The sequence below is a fragment of the Mytilus edulis genome, chromosome 4 (assembly GCF_963676685.1).
Source record: "Mytilus edulis chromosome 4, xbMytEdul2.2, whole genome shotgun sequence".
NCBI classification, from domain to species: Eukaryota; Metazoa; Mollusca; class Bivalvia; order Mytilida; family Mytilidae; genus Mytilus; species Mytilus edulis.
In genome coordinates, this window is record NC_092347.1 from 91,574,024 (window position 1) to 91,595,292 (window position 21,269).

Genomic DNA, 21,269 nt, shown 5'->3' on the forward strand with positions numbered 1-21,269 from the left:
AAAAGGAAGGTTGGTATTGATTTTGGGAGTTTTGGTCCCAACATTTTAGGAATTAGGGGCCAAAAAGGGCCCAAATAAGCATTTTCTTGGTTTTCGCACTATAACTTTAGTTTAAGTGAATAGAAATCTATGAAATTTTGACACAAGGTTTATGACCACAAAAGGAAGGTTGGGATTGATTTTGGGGGTTTTGGTTCCAACAGTTTAGGAATTAAGGGCCAAAAAAGGGCCCAAATAAGCATTATCCTTGGTTTTCGCACAATAACTTTAGTATAAGTAAATAGAAATCAATGAAATTTTAGCACAAGGTTTATGACCACAAAAGGAAGGTTGGGATTGATTTTTGGAGTTGAGGTCACAACAGTTTATGAATTAGGGGCCAAAAAGGGGCCCTATTAAGCATTATTTTTGGTTTTTGCACCATAACTTTAGTATAAGTAAATAGAAATCTATGAAATTTAAACACAAGGTTTATGACCATAAAAGGAAGGTTGGGTTTGATTTTGGGAGTTTTGGTCCCAACAGTTTAGGAATAAGGGGCCCAAAGGGTCCAAAATTGAACTTTGTGTGATTTCATCAAAAATTGAATAATTGGGGTTCTTTGATATACCGTATCTAACTATGTATGTAGATTCTTAATTTTTGGTCCCGTTTTCAAATTGGTTTACATTAAGGTCCAAAGGGTCCAAAATTAAACTTAGTTTGATTTTAACAAAAATTGAATCCTTTGGGTTCTTTGATATGCTGAATTTAAAAATGTACTTAGATATTTAATTATTGGCCTAGTTTTCAAGTTGGTCCAAATGGGGGTCCAAAATTAAACTTTGTTTGATTTCTTCAAAAATTGAATAAATGGGTTCTTTGATATGCCAAATCTAACTGTGTATGTTGATTCTTAATTTTTGGTCCAGTTTTCAAATTGGTCTACATTAAGGTCCAAAGGGTCCAAATTAAACTAAGTTTGATTTTAACAAAAATTAAATTCTTGGGCTTATTTGATATGCTTTATCTAAATATGTACTTTGATTTTTGATTATGGGCCCAGTTTTCAAGTTGGTCCAAATCAGGATTCCATATCAAGTATTGTGCAATAGCAAGAAATTTTCAATTGCACAGTATTGCACAATAGCAAGAAATATCTAATTGCACAATATTGTGCAATAGCAATTAATTTTCAATTGGAGTTATCTTTCTTTGTATAGAATAGTAGTTGATAATATATGTTGGAAATTTGCCAGACATGACTATGATGTCATTTTCTATTTTTATTTGCCAATAACTTTATGTAAATAACTTCATTGGAAATTTGCCAATATAAAATGTTGCTGATGAAGCTTTTTTTCCTTATCTTATCTAAAATGTTTTAGATAATGTATGTTGGAAATTTGCCAGACATGACTATGATGTCATTTTCTATTTTTATTTGCCAATAACTTTATGTAAATAACTTCATTGGAAATTTGCCATTATAAAATGTTGCTGATGAAGTTTTTTTTATTGTTTTATACAATAAACAATGTATATTCACTTTTACTACCAACCAATCTTTACCATTCAGTGATAACAAGCACTTTATTTTACATTTTAATATTTTATGATGTATTTAAAAGAGTAGTTATTGTTGCAAACTCCATTAGAAATTTGAATTGATATCAGTTTTGGAAAAAGGGAAACGGGGATGTGAAAAAAGGGGGGGGGGTTAAATTTTTCTCATTTCAGATTTCATAAATAAAAAGAAAATTTCTTCAAACATTTTTTTGAGAGGATTAATATTCAACAGCATAGTCAATTGCTCAAAGGCAAAAAAAAACTTTTAAGTTCATTAGACCACATTCATTCTGTGTCAGAAACCTATGCTGTGTCAACTATTTAATTTTAGATTTAAATAAGAAGAAATCTTTAATTGATTTGTAAAATCTTGACATTTGTTTTGTGTAAAAAAAACCATGTAATGTCAAAAATTTGATCACAATCCAAATTCAGAGCTGTATCACGCTTGAATGTTTTGTCCATACTTGCCCCAACTGGTCAGGGTTCGACCTCTGCGGTCGTATAAAGCTGCGCCCTGCGGAGCACCTGGTTACTTTTTGATTTATAATTTTTAGTAAACATGTAAATCATTTTATTGTCTATACAGTAAACTATGTCTAATGATATACTTGTGTCATTTTAATTTATTGTATCATCTATGCATGTCTTGTATCTATCAAACTCATGCCCTTTATCATGATTAAATATAGGTCATATGGTGCAGGAGTAAAAAAAAAACGCGTTACTGTTTTTTTAAGATTTACGAATTTAAATTGTTACAGTTTATAAGATTAATCAAAATTGTCATATGATAAATTCGTACTGGAATGGAAGTCATTTATTTGGCGTTCTTTACTTGACTTTTTTTTTACAGTAACGTTTGGTAATTTGCTAAATTTAAATTGTTACTTCCCTTTATTTGTCCTTGTTCCCAGTAATAAATATTCCTACACTGCTAACTCAAACCTGTATCATTATATCAGGGTACCAGATCATTATTACAGAGGAAAATGGCAAAAGTTCGGGAAACATCTTCAGTCAAAGAATTTAATGAATTACTCGATAATTCAGACAGGTACACTTATAAACTATGATCTGACACAGTATATTAATGAAACTTAAGAATTACATAATGAAAGAAATATTAAAATGCACTGCTGTTCAATGGTAGTCCAAATAATTATGACGTCTGGCAAAGCTATTTTAATTTTTTAAATCTGCATTAAGGTTCATCATAACCTTTTGGCTAAAATGGCCGTATTTACACCCCAAATTTTACTCTGAGTACAGACTAACATATACACCTGCAACAGTTTTAAGGGATGGCAGGAACTAGATATATAAATTTTAAATGCATTTTATGTTTCAGAAAATTATAAACTTTTCTAAATTTTGCTATCCATTTTTTTTCGTTCCTGCAGAAGGTGCAAAAATTAACTAAGTAGGGAAAACGATTGAGAAGCTCCCCTCATATAATCAATGTTGTGAGTAGTATTGATTTAAATGGACAATAGATGGACACTAGACACCTGTAAACAATAGGTGATTTAACAGGTTTAAACTGTGTAACTGAGTGGACCGTATCAAATGAAACTCTGGTGTTTGTTTATTTTGCTATCTTCTGCAGACTGGAAAAAAATGAACATCAAAATCCAGGTAAGTTTTTAATTATCTGAAACGTAGACTTCATATAAGGCCACACCAATTTGATCCCTTGTTCGACGGACCCGCCCGCACCTATTTTTTTCAAAACAGAATTTTTTTATTTTTTTTATATTCCCGCTTCCCGCATCCGGAATTGTAATCATGTCCATTTCCCGCACCGTTTTTTTGTGTAAATATTATAAAAAGATATCAACATTTGTTAAATCACAGTCTAACTTGTATATAACGATTTTAAACATAAAAGCACCCCAACACACTGTGTAAATATCTGTGAGAATATTTGTTTCAGAATGAAACCTGGAGTGCTCCGATAAAAAGTTATAACAGCGGGTATTTCCGTGAGGAACAAAAAATTGGTTTCTTTCCCCCTTACTTATATTCCCTATCAAAACATGTTCGTGGTTAGAATAAAGTACAAAGAACTTCTGAAGGATTTTCCTTCAACTGCAATTATATTGTATGCTGGCGAAACAAAACTATCCATAGCCGCTGCATGTTTATGCACCTGTCCTGATTGATTCAGGAGCATGTTCAGCAGTTATCGTTTGTTGATGTTGTTCATTGGTATTTTCCCGTTTGGATATATAAATTAGATCGTTGGTTTTCCTGTTCGAATTGTGTACGCTAATAATTTTGGAGTCCTTTAAAGCTTGCTGTTTGGTCTGTATCAAAGCCCTGTGTAAAAGGCTGCACTTTGACCTGTGTTTGTTATTATCAGGTTGAGAAAAACCCTCCCTAGCTCAGACAAGGGGTCATTCAATCTAATTAAAAACCGATCTCTCATCGCTCCTGTTTCTGATATGTCGCGTGGGAGATCTAACGAAACCCGCTTTGAGGTCACATGTGAGTGACCTCGTAGGTGTGTCTTTTTCGACCAATGAAATTGAGTCTTCCACGATCTTGGAAGTTTAACGTAAGGCAAAGGGATGTAACTCATTTTATTTACGACGAAATCGTCAGTCAAAATAATTCATAAACTTGTTTGATTGGCTTATTAATAGGTCGTCAACTCATTTGCATATCTTTATAAATTCATAACTTTTAGTTCACTCACATGTGACCTCAAAGCCGGTTTCGTTAGATCTCCCACGCGACATATCAGAAACAGGAGCATTGAGAGATCGGTTTTTAATTAGATTGGGGGTCATTTTACTGATGTAGAAAAGAAAATAGAAATACCAAGGATTTGTATAGTTCTTCTATACAAAACCTTTGAACACTTAGAATTTTGTACTCAAAAAGAGGAGAGTTACATCATATTTTAAATAAATTTTTCTAAAAGAGGGGTCCACTTATTTTGAATAATATTAAACTGTTGAAGGAAATGTGTTAACATGGTTAAAGTCCAGGAATATTACTAAATTCTTGGACATGTTTTGACCATTTAATACCAGATAGATATATAGTTCTATGAGAAAATATGAGCCCTTTTGTACAAACAAATATATTATTACTTATATTGATCCCTCAAAAAACATGTAAAAGGGATATTTATAACATTAAGGGGTTGCCCCCAAACTGATTATGATTTGGATGGAGAATTGTCTCATTGTCAGTCACACATACATAGACCAGATTTAATTATTTCTTGGTGAACAGGGAAAAAATACTTCAGAAATCAAAGAAATGTCAAAGTACAAGTGATAAATCAAGTTTTAATATTGTCAAAACCTATTATTTTATGTTTACAAAAAAAAAATATAATCGCTCGCCTTCACTTTTCAAGCTTCGCCTCAAAAATTTGCAAATTAAATATTTTTTTATTAAAATTTTCAAATCGCTCGCTCGCCCCAAATTTTGGAGTCCAAAAATCCGTAGAACAAGAAATTAAATTGGTGTGGCCTAACTTTTATATATCTAGTTCCTGCCATGCCTTAAAACTTTCCTGGATGTACCAGTTTGTCTGTACTCGTAGTAATTTTTGAGGTGTAAACACGGCCATATTTTTCAATTCCGTATGATGAACCTTAAATGGCGAAAATTGAAACCTATATAAATTCATATGTTCATGTTAAGTGTTTCAGCTGCGCACACCTAAATAAGTATTTTTTGATAAGTTTAATATATTATACATAAATATATTATTATGAGAAATCATATACATGTACGACAATCCAAGATGAGGGGTCAGTAGAAGCCTTTGGCTTATGTAACGACCCGAAGATAAATTTAAGGTATGAAGGTATATAATGAATGATTGATACATTGATTATATTGATAGGGAGGTCAGGCTCAGCCAAAATATGAAGTATAGACCCAGCTAACACATAATATTTTCATAATATTATTGACTAGTTATATATATGTTTTTCAAAAATATTTACCAAAAAATATTTTAAAGACATTTTTTTTACATCAGAAATTATGCATTAATGATATTTTAACAATAATATTTCGTCCCAATGTTTGATTGCTAATATAAACACATTTTTTGTAAATATTTTTTTATAATGAATAATAAATATTTTTTGCTGATGTTTTTAAAACGTTAAATAGACAGTTTTATAAATGAGAACAATTGTATGTCGAGGAGATATTTCTTTGCAATATTCAATCAATATCTGATGGACATTTTTATATAACATTTTATATATATATTTTTTAGATGTGTAAAAGAAATATTTATAAAACATTTTTGATATACATCTATGTAAAGCATAGGTTTGATGTATAATAGAATATCTTTTTGATGTAACATCAATATACTTTTCTTGTCCTAATCCAAAATACAAAAATGGTAATATCTAATGAATATTTCAATAACATCATAACAATATATTTTTTCGATTTTATTTAGAAAATATTAGTTAAAGACTGTTTCATAATAGTTTTCGGATAATATGTTTAATAGATATTTGTAAGATGTATGCTAGAAATGTTCTCCAAATGTTTGTCAGTGATATTTGAGTGAAGCACATGTTTGATATGAAAAAAGAAATATTTTATAAACATTTTTACATTGTATTTTTAGTGGAAGAAGACGTCAAGTCTTCTGAAGACTTAAGGGGCTGACCATTGGCTTTGAGTCTCCGTATGCCGCATTCATTTCGTGTATTACAATTTCAAAACAACTTAGATTCCTGACACCGATTTTTACACATGATTGGGCATCTGAATCATTTAATTTGTAAATTATGATTGTAAAACAATCACTATTGTAAATATGACCCTTTTATTTATGTAAATTATTAGATTTCATCTCATCCACATGAACGTAATTTGTTTACTTGTAACAGGATGTTTTAACTGTAGATATTTGTATTACGCATGCGTGAATTTGGTATCGGTACAACTCGCCCTGTTTACAAGTTCGCCCTTGAAGTTACGAATTTGCAATCCTGCAGACAAGAAGATTTTATTTTTATATAAATAAAAAGGATATATAAAGTGTTATCTTTATTCATTCAATCATTGGTTTCCTTTGTCATGTGAATTAGATGCCCTTCGTAACATACATGTGAACCTCCCGTTTAGGAGAAAAAACTCCCGTGTATGAAATTTTTCAGACGCCATATTTGATCATTTCTCACTACTACATCTACATGGGTAATCCGTAAAGAGTCGGTTGACTCATCACACGAATGTATTAAAATTAAAGTTGTGTCATCCAAAATGTGCTCTTTTAAAATCATATGTACAGGTGCCAGTGCAGATAAAAACATGTGTGTGCTGATTTACGGATATCTGTGTGCTATGAGGTTGGTTTTGAATGCCTCATAGTCATCAATGTCCAATAAGCTAGGCGGTAGTTCATTCCAGTTTGTGATGGTTCTTACGAAGAAGCTATGTTTTCTTTGTTCAGAACTTGATCCTAATCTGACAAATCGTCGTTGATGGAACTGACGTGTCATTCTTGCTGGTGTCATCAAGTATTCTGGAATTGGAATAGCAAATTATTAGCTAATGTTATCAAAACGATGTGTATTGGGAATATTGAAATACTTTTTTGTTACTTCCCTTTGTTTTATCCTGTTTTCAGTTATTTTGCTTTTAAAAATGTAAATGGTAAAAAGACTATAAATGATTAATATTTTAATCAAATAATCATAAAAGGATGTTGATTAAATGAATTTAAATGATTTTGGACAAATAAAAAAATTAAAATTTATAAATTATTTTATTAATTTAGACCTCCTTTCAAGGATTAAATTGAAGTTTATATATTAAATTTGTTTATAACTGGTTAGAAGTCAACATACAATATGTGCAACTAGGCTAATAGTCTAGCTTCTGCTAGCTTCATGTATAATTTTTCTACCGATTTAATAAATAACTAGAATTATGCAAACAGACTTAAGGAAAAGGCATGTAAGTCATGTAAGTTCATACAAATATGACACTTTTTCTAGACAATCCAGATCTTGCAAAATACATCGCTAAAAATTGTAACCTTTAATTTTGTTGTTGTGCAGTAAAAAACCCATATGGGAACTTTCAAAAGTTGGCAGGTATGTAACAAGTCTTACTATTTTTATGCTCCATTTATGGGCAATATGTTTTCTAGTCTGTCCGTCCGTCCTGCTTCTGGTTATAAAGTTTATGGTCGAGGTAGTTTTTGATGAAGTTGAAATCCAATCAACTTGAAACTTAGTACACATGTGTTCCTCTTGATATGATCTTCTTAATTACTGCCAAATTAAAGATTTTACCTAATTTTCATAGTCAACTGAACATAGAAAATGATTGTACGGATGGGAAATCCATGTACTTATGACCTTTTCTTGTTTGAAGAAAAAAAACAACATTTTAACGATAATGGAACAAAGCAGCCTGGGTAAGTGGGGCTGCTTTTATGGTAATTCAAGTTACCTTTTATTCACCTTCTTCCACTTCAGAGCTATCAGCTCTTTGATTAATTGATATTTGTAAGATGTACGACAAATGTTTTTCTTATGTTTGTTAGTGATATTTGTGTGAAGTCCATGATGTTTGATATGAAAAAGAAAATATTTTTTATAAAAATTTTTAATCAGATTAACACTGATGATGAATTAATTCGAATGTCTCCTCATTTTTGATAGAAAAGTCTTAACAATTCTAATCTAACTTAAATGAAAATTCAAATCAAGTCAAAAGAAAAATTATCTAGCGAATAACGATTGTGTTCTAAGAGCATTGAGGACCCAGTAAAAAATCAAAATGATAAAGTCATACCAAATAGGACTACGATAATCTGTGCCTAGAACTAAAAAATTCTTTGTATTTTGCCTAATTCAAAGTTTTTTAAACAGTGTTTATAAAAAAATATCATTGATATTTCATGCTAATAAAGAAATATAAGCCAACATTGTGCCAACAATATGCCAACGTATTAGGTACTTATCTCCCCCCTTTATACCACATACTTGAAAATAATACTATTCCAATGTTCTAACAAAAAATGTGCTCTGCCTTCTCTTTATCTAACATTTTCAAATCTGTGTAGTCATTTAAATGTATTTACCTAAATGATTGAATAATTTTATGCACAAACAAAAAATATTTAAAACCAGCCCAAAACAACAAATACAATTTGAATATACTTTCATTTTTTTCATTTTCTTGTATATCAACACATCATTGACACGAGTGAATTTTCTTATTCTCCAATTGATAGTTATTAATCTACTGAATATATATATTATAATATCAACCAGTAGAATTTATGAATTGACTTATAATCATTCAATTCAATGCCTCAACTTTTTATTAAAATGAGAATAAGGTTGACAGACTGTATTTAAAAAAAAACATTAGGTAGACATCAATGAAACATATCCTAGACATTAGAAGAATATTTTGTCCAGATGTTTGAAAGATGTTTGGATATTTTCAATTGAAACTGAATTATATCAAAATTATGTTATTTCAATATAAAATCAAGATATTTAAAAATAATGCTCTTTAAACATTCAGAACAAATATTTCCAGAAAATATGCTATTCACATGAGTACAACCAGACATATCACGTCAAAAATATGTTTTTGAATGATATTTTGGTGATATTTTGCAATATATTTTAAAAATATCAATAAAATGTTTTTGTGCTACCTGGGGGGGGGGGGGGGGGGGGGGGGGGGGAGTAAGTGCATAAAATTACATTATTCTGAAAGAGCACAAAAAAAGAAATTCATTGGTGCCAAATTTTGGAAGTCGGTCAAGCAGTTCAAAAGTTATGAACGTTTAGATTATTATTATATTTTGGGCTACATGTATTTGTCAGGCCAAATATATCAAACGGGTTAGGAACTGCAAGCAATCTATCTGCATAATTGCAATGAGGCTCTTTTATGCTTTGATTTTTTACCCTTTGGAACATCAATATTAAGGAAACTACAATATCTCAAACTGAAGTTGGGTAAAGTCTGATATTTTTGCCGTTGCAAGAATCATTACATTACGATAATCGCATTGGCAACCTCCCTACTAATGATTTGCTATATAAATTTCAGAAAAAAATCCTTTTGGGTCACTTGGTCATATTGGTAAATAGACTGAGATTACTCTGACATCCTACAGCTGTTCTGCCAGACAAGCTGTAGAAATTCTCTCCATCATGTTCATAATGTTACTTTGGACTTATTTTATATTTTAGTTTTCATGATATTTTATAAATAGACTTTATACTTGATATGAATTCTTTTTAAACTTGTAGCCAGCTGGTTGTTGTTCATTTCTCAGCTGTATGGGCTCCACAGTGTAAACAGATGAACGAGGTTCTAGAGGAACTTTCCAAAGAAACAGAATTTGTCAATGTTGTATTCATGAAGGTACACAACTTTATTTACTTCTAAATAATGTTTTCCACTGCTATCACCATACAAGTATACTATTGCTTCCCTTAACAATGCTTAATTAAGGTTTTAGGCATTTTATCATGTTTAATTTGAATTTATTGCCTATAAATTTTATCATGTTTAATTTGAATTTATTGCCTATAAATTTTATCATGTTTAATTTGAATTTATTGCCATATAAACTGTATACAGATGGTGTCAATTTTAATTTTGGTGTATTTGAAGTTTATCTCAAACATGTGGAATACCCTATAAGCTATCACTTGGTGTCCATCGTCTGTTGTTTGCCTATTTAACTTTGACAAAAATCATCTCCTACATGTCCTATAAAACTACTGAGCCAATATGAACCAAACTTGGCCACAATTATCTTTGGGGTAACATGTTATAAGTGTTATAATATTATAAATTGCTAACATTATCTAGATCCAGATTTTATATCTACATGAACTTAGTCTTCATTTTGTTGAAATTGTTTGATTAGAGTTATTGCTCTTGTAACACATTTTTAAAACCGTTTTTATTGTACAGATAAAGTGAAATGCAAACAAACAAAATATAGGAATGTTCTGAATGGTTTAAAGTACATTTAATTACTTTTGCTTACATAGTTTCTTATTTTCCTGGTTGGTGCCAAGTAAGGTTTTCAGTGGGAGCCATTACATTTGTAGTTTGTTAGTTCCAATATTTACCAAAAGGAATGAGAATAGCTATATATACATATTGAATAGATTATGTTTATTATTGCTAGCCTCTACGTCTTTTAATCTCTGGCATGTCTGTTGTCTCATTGTTAATCACATCACATCTTCTTCATTTTTATAGGTTCAAAGATTTTTTTTACCAATTTAGGCCTAAATTCAAACATATTGTATACTGGCAGATTTTCTGATTTAATTGTTGAATATATGTACTAAACAATTAATGTAAATATGATCAGTCAAACAGCTATGACATTCTTAAAAATTGCAAACATATGCAGAATCTTGACTATTTGACTTTTAGATGCTTGGAAATACAAATGTAATAATCATATGTACACATGTAGAGTATAACCATTGCCTTCAAATATTTGAGTATATTTTGTAGTCCCTGACAATCGATTATTTTGGGCAATGATTTTGCTCTATATAATTATATATTAAACAACAGCTAGTATATCATGTATATATTAAGTGACATGGACTGTACAAATCACAAATTGAACTCATATGCCATGTATGCTGTGAAAGGATAAAACTTTTTGATTATTCTTTTTACTATTAACATAAATCGTACTGATGGTTAAATCATGCTGATTTATGAATTAGTGAAAGGACCACAATTATCAGTAAACAGAACATGTAAGATGTTTGTTTGTGATATCCTACTTTGATTTTATCAGGTTGAAGCAGAGGATATTCCAGAATTGTCAGAGAAATATCAGATAGCAGCAGTGCCAACATTTATTTTCCTTAAGGTAGGTTTTTACATGTATATATAGATAGATTTTATAACTCGTCCCCATTGACAAAAAATGATTGAGAAAAAATATTTATGTACTCTAGATTGCTACATTTTCAAACTGGACTAAGCTAGTGCTTGTAGTGTTTGGCTGGAATACAAACACCTAATATTTAATATTTTGAAAATGGATGTTTCACTTTTGTAGTTTAAAAGTACATTGTTACAAGTTCATGATGTTTTGTAAGTCCATTGTAAATTACATCTATCATGTCTATAAGCCACCAATTACTCATCTTTTACATGTCTTAAAAAGGATGGATGGATTTTTATACTATGGACAAAATTTGTAAATAAATGTTCACTCTATTTGTTTACAGAAGAAGCAGGTGGTAGACAGGATAGATGGTGCTAATGCTGCAGAACTAACAAAGAAAGTCAAACTATTGTCATCACCAACAGCTGGTGTTATTACACAACAAACAGCGACACCTCCCAAACAGGTAATAGAAGTGCAACTCATTTCACCTTACAGTATATAGCAATAACTAAATGTATATGATACATGTAGGAATTGCAGACAGTTCATTAATCACAAAATACTATATTATTTAAATTTGTTATATCTGTCAATCAACAATTACTTATACAACGTACAAGAAACAAAAGTTTTTTGTTTATTCACTTGGCGACTAGCATGCAACAGATAAGGTCAACAGTTGTAATGATTTTGAAAATTAGTAACCATTTCTAAACTTGTAATTTTACCTCTCGATGTCAATATACATGATATATTTTATATAGAATCCCTGTATTGCTATAAAGTAATTCTGAACTTAAAAGCAAATAGAACTTTAAAAATCCAGATGAACTTTTCATGCTATCTCATCTTAATTTTTTCTTTGTTATTATTTTCTTCTTTTAATTTATAATCATTTTTGTGAACATTTGGAATTGCTTTAATTACAAAGTTACCATGATAACAAACAATATTCATCTTGGAATATATTGTTCCTTTTTTACAAATTTCTAAATGATTGTTTCAAACATATAAAAACTTGGTACTGCAGTCAAACTGTTATAAAATATATTTTAAATTCTTCATATAACTCAGATAAAAATAGTTGGTAAACAGTATCTTTACATGTATTTTATGAATGTGATTATACAATAGTTATCATTCCTAAGTAGGCTTATTTACTATATTTATGAATTTGTTAATTAATTTTTTTTATATATATTTTAGGATCTTGACACCAGGTTAAAGAATTTGCTGAACTCTGCTCCTGTTCTGTTGTTTATGAAAGGATCGCCTGACGAACCAAAATGTGGTTAGTGACTTCTCAAAAGGAATTCTGGTTCATTCTTACAACTTCACAAAATCTCCCAATTCTGTAAATTTCAGACCTTTTATTGCGAACGTAATGAAACTTTTCAACTGATTCATCTCCTATTGGTCAATTTTTTAAAACTTTGGCAGTTCTATTGTCCCATTCAATAAATACAATAGCTTCTGTTCTTTGTGTAGTTTATTAACTGTAAAAGTTGATTTGTTCTTAGAGAAGTCCATCACTCATTGATTCATTTACCTGAGGAAAAAAAATAACTTCTAAAAAGATGAAAATACTATATTGTTACAGGTTTTAGTCGTACTATAACACAGATTTTGAATGACAGAGGTATTAAGTACAGTACGTTTGATATATTACAAGATGAAGAAGTCAGACAAGGTATGTTATTGGTCAATACAAACTTCTAACATTTGTGAATACATGTAACACAGCAGGATAAGTAAGCTATGCTTTAAAAGATGGTTGAAAAATACCAAAATCATAAGCCCAAAACAAATTGACAAAGCCATGGAAAAAACACAAAACTACAAACAGCACACAAAACACAATAAGTAAAACTAAGGAATATGCAATAAGATCCCAGCGAAAACTATTAAACAAGAAATTGTTTCATTATTTTTGGACTGGCCTGAAACAAGGCCCCATTTATGGGCATTAGGTTTTCTGGTCTTTGCGTCCCTCAGTCCTTTCGCTCGTCTGTCCAGTTTGTCAGTCTGTCCCGCTTTAGGTTTAAGTTTTTGGTTGAGGTAGTTTTTGACAGTGATGACGTCCAATCAACTTAAAACTTAGTACACATGTTCCCTATGATATGATCCTTCTAATTTTAATGCCAAATTAGAGATTTTCCCCAATTTTCACGGTCCACTGAACATAAAAAATGATAGTGAGGATGGGGCATCAGTGTACTTAGGACACATTCTTGTTTTAACTCTGTACTGCATGTTTGTAGTTTAATACATTCAGCATGGTTTTAAAAGGTATTGAATTAATCTGTGTGAACCTAAGAATATATTTTTGAAAATGGTTGACTTGAATAGATAAATGATTTTGAAGAAATATGTCCATTAGCTTATAATTATGATTTTATCCTTAATAAACAACATTAAACATGTTAACAGTGATGTATATATAGTATAGGTGTTACCTGTTTGATTTGATAATCGATATTAAAATTGCTTTTTGTGAAGTATTGCTTTTTATTTTTGACTGTAACAAAAAAATATATTGTTGAGAGGTAAATGCATGTAGTGTAAAAAATGATTCAGTCATGACTTGAAAAAAATTCAGATTATTAAAAATTAGTACGATAAAGTGACAGAATGAGCAAGTTACAATTAGAATTGTTATTATAGACTGTATTATAAATTATTCTATGTCAATCTGATTCAAATACATATCATGTGTCTATGCTTAGCATACAAGGACCTGACAATGCTAGCTACCTTCTACTTTCTGTTATGTATGGATCTGTATTTCGGATTGATGCTTTATGCATGATATTTGCCTGAATTAAAAAAAGATAGAGTCAAGGCCATTGGTTTTGTACTGACACATTTATATGATAAAATTTTGTTTTAAAAATTCAGGTTTAAAGAAATTTTCTAATTGGCCTACATATCCTCAATTATATGCTAATGGAGAGTTACTTGGAGGGTTGGATATCGTTAAAGAATTGGTAGAGTCTGGAGAATTAGAATCACAACTTCCTCAGCAAGAAAAATTAGAAGACAGGTACTGTAGACACAATTTCTATTGTTTATAATATAAATAGCATATACTTAATACTAAAAAATTTAACAGGAATAATCAAAACCGTACAATATAACAAACATCAACCACCAAGGCCCAACTCTTCAGATGGATGATAGTCCGTCGAAAGGGGACGATAAATGGCTGAACCATTTTAGGAGAGAGCCATATCTCTTGCACGTTAAAGACACCCTTGTAGATTTCGAAAAAGAGTAGGCTAATGCCGCTACAAGGCAGCACTCGCACACACAAAGTGGAAAGGGATTAATATAAGTTGCAAAACTTGTTTCCCAATCCACTATAAATAAATACGTTTAAACTAACTCTTTAGAAATAGTTTCTGTTCTTCACTTCAAAGTCACAGTGAGACTATCACATGGTCTATGAATTGAAATCTTAATTGACGCTACAAATAATTCTTATCATACCAATAATAAATGCTAACACCTTGATAGGAGTTATAAATGTCAAGAACTGTTTTCTCTTTTATAATGAGGCGTATATGTATAAAGATATCCATAAAAATATGAATACAATATAAAGTTAAAAATAATTTTAACTAAGATCAACAAATATTACTTAATTTAGTAAGAGTTATTCAGGTGAAGGAATTTTATTGACATATTTTGATAAATCTGGATAATTCTGAGGGAGTATTGTGATTAAGTAAGTAATAACATTGTAAGGAATATAGCCTATGTCAATTGTTTTTGTTAAGTTTATGTGCAGTTTATGTGCTCACCAAAAAAGAGGCACCTCATTTGACCCTATTTTCATAGTAATTGATTCATATTATTAAAGGAAATTTGATCAGTTTCCACATTAATTATTTAGTGAGTAATGCTACTAATAGTTTGTAATTCAATTGAAATGCTCCCTTGTGAATTTATTCTTGAATTTTGATGATATTTCGATTTCTTTCTCATAGAATTTAAACATATTATTCATACATGTACATATTGAATTACACAACTTGTACATTTCATCATGCCTGTAATGGCTGAATGATGTAGAATCAATTAAAATTCAAGTGATCCCCTATTTATATACCTCTTACTCTTAATATACTACTCCTACATCCCTTGTTTTCCTTGTAGGACATCATTACACATATGATAGTTTTAATAATAATTTTATTTTAAGGATGATTATGTTAATGTATTTTCAAAAACAATTTATTGGACATAATTATTTATATTGATGTTAAAATAAAGTGAACACAATTTAAAATCTTTATTATTGAAACTTACATTATGGGCATAATTTTGTGAACATACATGATTTTAGGACTCAGTCTTCCCTTTAAATAGTTTGAGTTCAATTATCCTATTAGCATGCACAGGTCAAATGTCATATCATGGACTTGGATTTGGGGATGCTTTTTTCTTTTGTTCAGAAACAGGTTGGACATTATTAGAAATTTCACATTTGTAAACTTATTGTATTAAGAATTAACTATAAATATTTAATATGAGAAATATTTAGATAATTAAATTCAAAATTTAATTTGGAAAAAGAGTAAACTCTCTTGTAATTATCCTTAGTTGGGATTCACTTTTTTTGTTAGTTTCAGGTTTTCAGTGGGTTTTTGTCGAGCCTGCAACTTTTGTTGCAGAAAGCTCGATATAGGGATAGTGATCCGGCGACGGCGGCTACGGCGGCGGCGTTAGCTCACTTCTTAAAAGCTTTATATTTTAGAAGGTAGAAGACCTGGATACTTCATACTTTGTATATAGATGCTTCATGTTACGAAGTTTCCGTCAGTCACATGTCCAATGTCCTTGACCTCATTTTCATGGTTCAGTGACCACTTGAAAAAAAGGTTCAAATTTTTTGTAATGTTGAATTCTCTCTTATTATAAGTAATAGGATAACTATATTTGATATGTGCATACCTTGAAAGGTCCTCATGTCTGTCAGACAGTTTTCACTTGACCTCGACCTTATTTCATGGATCAGTGAACAAGGTTAAGTTTTGGTGGTCAAGTCCATATCTCAGATACTATAAGCAATAGGGCTAGTATATTCGGTGTATGGAAGGACTGTAAGGTGTACATGTCTAACTGGCAGGTGTCATCTGACCTTGACCTCATTTTCATGGTTCAGTGGTTATAGTTAAATTTTTGTGTTTTGGTCTGTTTTTCTCATACTATATGCAATAGGTCTACTATATTTGTTGTATGGAATGATTGTAAGGTGTACATATCTAGCGGGCAGATGTCATGTGACCCTGACCTCATTTTCATGGTTCAGTGGTCAAAGTTAAGTTTTTGAGTTTTGGGCTTTTTATCTAATACTATATGCCATAGGTCAACTATATTTGGTGTATGGAAATATATTATGATCTTTATGTCAGTCACGCAGGTTTTATTTAACCCTGACCTCATTTTCACGGTTCATTGCACAGTGTTAAGTTTTTGTGTTTTGGTCTATTTTTCTTAAACTATAAGTAATGGGTCAACTATATGTTGTATAGAAGCATTGTTAGCTGTACATGTCTGCCTGGCATGTTTCATCTGACCTTGACCTCATTTTCAAGGTTCATTGGTCTTTGTTTAGTTATCTTGGTTAATGTTAAGTTTATGTGACAGTTGTAATAAAGCTTAGCTTTATACCTAGGACTATCAACATAATATTAATGATTAGTATAGAAGGCGAGACATTTCAGCGTGTGCACTCTTGTTTTTTTCTTTTTGCAGGCTTAAGAAACTGATAAAAAGGTCTAATGTGATGTTATTTATGAAAGGAGATCCTGAGACACCTAGATGTGGTTTTAGTAAACAGACAATTGGAATACTATCTGAAATTGGGTATGATAATAGAAAAGATAAAAAAATAATTTAACTTGGAGTTAAATAATATTGTTATGATTTAGTTTTTGTATGACAGTTTCAATCTGAACGCCCACTCCTGACAATTTAAGCTGATCTTTAATTAACACAGCTTGCATAATTTTAAAGCAGTAATATTGTATGGTTTGTCTTCTTCCCTAACCTACGTGACATTCAAAATAGAAGAAATTTGTAAATGCCTGTGAATGTAAACAAAAGTTTACATGACTATGTTAGAAATTAATTAAACATATATCACCTTACCTCAGCACCCATTACATGACCATAACCCCATATAATAACAGAGATACTGTACATTATCATATACTTAGACTAAATAACATATGATTTTTACTGTATGATAATAGCATTAAATGAATGTAAATTCCATATTTTTCTAATTGGTGCTTAGCAGGCTGATATGAAAAGTTTATCACATGCTTCGATTGTTATCACATGCCTTTCTGTAATGTTATCGCATGGCATTCCGGTGATGCTTGACAAATTCCGGAAAATACATCTCAATGCTACATTTTCTATGAAAAACACTACAAAGTAGTGTACAAAACAATAGACCACTTTTGAGTTCATCCGTCACCGGAAAAAACTTGTCAATTATACGCTCCTTTATGATGTCATTTACCAGATAGAGGGGGTCGCCTGTATCCCTGCACTATTTACGTTCATCAAGTGTCTTAGTGATCGTCATTTTGCAGGATAAACTAGAAATACTGGTTGTTCTGTAGGTACTTAATGACAATTCCCTAATGTCAGCAATTCTGATTGTCAATTTTGAGAATTCAATTTGCCGAATTCGTACAATATAGAATTATAGTTTTCCACCACTCACTCAACATTGGAATGGAAGTGACGACGCACCTAAATGCAGAAATGACGTTCACTAAAACCAGAGTTTTTGATGGAAATGCATCGAACTCGAAAGTTGTCTATAATTTGGATACTGTAAAGTATATCGTGTAAAATAATTTAAAAAAAAATCAAACAAAATAATTATAAAAAAAAAGCATTTTAAAAAGTTTTAAACAATATTTAGAAAGTCATTTAAAAAAAGTGGATTTTCCAAACAGTGTTTATAATGTAGATTTTTGTCAATTCGTGCATATCAAAATATTTTTCTTCTTTGTTGAGTCATATGATAGAAAGTTTTCATATCAAATGTACTAAATTTGGGGTCTGACGTCCGTGAAGTTTTCACTCTTAGAACTTCTATTTGTGAACCATGTAAAAGGATCAATTATATATGAATCTGTTATTTTTCTCCACTGTTGAAGCATATGATAAAAAGATCATAACATGTCATTTTTCATATCGCATGTATTATCAGCCCTCGGTCAATATCAGCCCTCGAGCCATGCGACTCTTGGGCTGATGTTGAACCTAGGGCTGATAAAACATGCGATATGAAAAATGCCATGTAATAATCTGATATTACTATGACCCCATCTAAACACAGAGTTGCACAACTCTGTTCTCATATAATTTTGAGATGAAAGGAAATGGAACAATGTCTTTGAGATACATTGCAAAATTTATATCTAAAACAGATTTTACAGTTACTCTTGATTCATTTATTTTCATTGGTACCAATTTTTTCGTGGATTGAGGAAAACTTGTATATTCATTGATATTTACTTTTGTGGTTTTGGCAAAGCCAACACTCTTTCAGTTGAAAATTTGTATTTTGTTGAACATTTAAATTTGTGGTTCCCCTGTACCTAAAATATCCACAAAAATTGGTATCGAACGAATATTAATGAATCCACAGTTAAATGGATTGACAGAGGTACTCTGTTTAAAGATTAAGAAATTAGGAGACTAAAGACAGTCTTTGTTGAATAATACAGTTATATCAACAATATGTTATATAAGTTGGAAAAACAGGAATAATATTTGTATGCATAACTATTGTTGAACGGATATGTATAGATAAGAAGTTTATGTAGAACAATAAGAATTTCAGAATTTGAAGCCTTTTGGTTATTTTTTTTTAAACATACCCAACACCTTGTCATTGATTAAGAATATCCTGATCAATAGACATTCAAACGTTAGTGTGATATTATTTGTATTTTGGCGCCTGATGTTATGAACAATGATATTACTCACAGCCCTTTTTAATCTGACATGATTTATTGCCCCTACCAATAAATATTAAGCTGTTAAAGTCAAAGGTATTTTAAATGGACAAGTTCAAATGATTATGTATATTACGGCTGTAACTTGATAAGTTTAAACTAAAAATACATTGCAGAATTAACAAAATATATATGTGTCAACTACAGTTATTTCAGGTCCCTATGTTAGAAATATAAAAATTATAAATAAGTTACATGTATATAACAAAAATGTATTGAATAAAATTGTATTATTAGTTTTGTAGAGTGAATAATGTTATGTGTCTATTTTTAGGCCTTATGTTTCTCAGTTTGTGCGTCTGTTCTTCATACGTCTGTCCCACTTCAGGTTTAAGTTTTTGGTCAAGGTAGTTTTTGATAAATTTAAAGTCCAATCAACTTGAAACTTAGTACACATTCCCTATGCTATAATCTTTCTAATTTTAATGCCAAATTAGAGTTTGGACCCCAATTTCAAGGGCCACTGAACATAGAAAATGATAGTGTGAGTGGGGCCTTTTTGTACCACAGACACATTCTTGTTGAATAATGTTATGTGTCTTTTTATGTACAGTGAATAATGCTATGCTATTATTTTTGTAGAATGAATAAAGTTATGTATCTATTTTTGTAGAGTGCCATATGATACATTTGATATTTTATCTGATGAAGATGTTCGTCAAGGTCTGAAGAAATTCTCTAACTGGCCAACATATCCACAAATCTATGTAAAAGGGGAGCTGATTGGTGGATTAGATATTATTAAAGTTTGTTGATTGTATATTAAAAAATAATATAGAGATGTGTATAAAATTAGATTGGAATAGGATTGCCACATTGAGTTTTCTGATCTGATAAAATAGTTCTCAAAAACCAAAGAAAAGTTTGATTTTGTTTTAACAAACTATTAGTAATTTCATGTTAAAATGCTATCTCTCAACAGGACAAAGTCTGCATCTGTCAGATGCTTCTGATAGAAATCACCCTAATGCAAGATTTTTATTGGATTTGGAACATTCATATACTAAATAAAAGAGGATTTTTTGGTCTATTTTGTAAAGTTCTTATATCAACTGAATAAAATTACCTTATTAAACATACCTAGTGTAATTACTTTAATAACCATGGGTAAACATCAGTTCAACATAATATGATTTTGATTAGATAAATTCATCCTCCAAGGAAATTGATTTTACTGCAGAATAATATTGTTTCAATAAAATATTTTATTTATTTGCAGGAATTAAAAGAATCAGGAGAATTAGAAACAACCTTGAAAGGAGAATGACTTTTGTGATTTTATAAGAATAAGATATTGTATTAAACACACATAAATAAACTTATTGTTGTGGATAGTAGTATAATAAACAGCTTATATATAATTATGGGGAATGCAATATTGGTCAAAATGAAATGACATGAATTATTTATGTACATCAAATGGTGTTGCTTCTGTCAGATTTGTATTGAATAAAAAGTAAAATCACAAAAATACTGAACTCAGAGGAAAATTCAAAACAGAAAGTTTCTAATCAAATTGCAAAATTAATAAGGCAAATATGCTCAGAATGTATCAAATGCATATTCTCACCAAAATAATCAGATCATACCCCAGCATAGTTATTGCCTTTCAATAGTGTATTTTGGCAAATTTTCAAGTTTTGGCTTTCATCGCAAAAATTATATCTGATAGGTATATTTAAAATATAGGAGGATGTGGAATGATTTGAGATTAGAAAACTCTCTTCCAGAGATCAAATGAAGAAGGAAGAAACTGTTAGACAAAA

The 21,269-nt window shown here is 30.5% G+C and overlaps 1 protein-coding gene across 1 annotated transcript; it reads left to right on the forward strand.

Annotated features, from left to right (window-relative positions):
- The first annotated feature begins 2,447 nt into the window (after positions 1 to 2,447).
- On the forward strand, positions 2,448 to 20,821 carry LOC139521036 (glutaredoxin-3-like). Its single transcript, XM_071314206.1, has 10 exons — positions 2,448 to 2,605; positions 9,831 to 9,945; positions 11,357 to 11,431; positions 11,796 to 11,918; positions 12,662 to 12,746; positions 13,056 to 13,145; positions 14,354 to 14,498; positions 17,216 to 17,326; positions 20,117 to 20,249; positions 20,723 to 20,821. The coding sequence occupies exons 1-10, from the start codon at positions 2,541 to 2,543 to the stop codon at positions 20,768 to 20,770; spliced, it is 990 nt and encodes a 329-aa protein (XP_071170307.1). The 5' UTR covers positions 2,448 to 2,540; the 3' UTR covers positions 20,771 to 20,821.
- Positions 20,822 to 21,269: the final 448 nt, after the last annotated feature.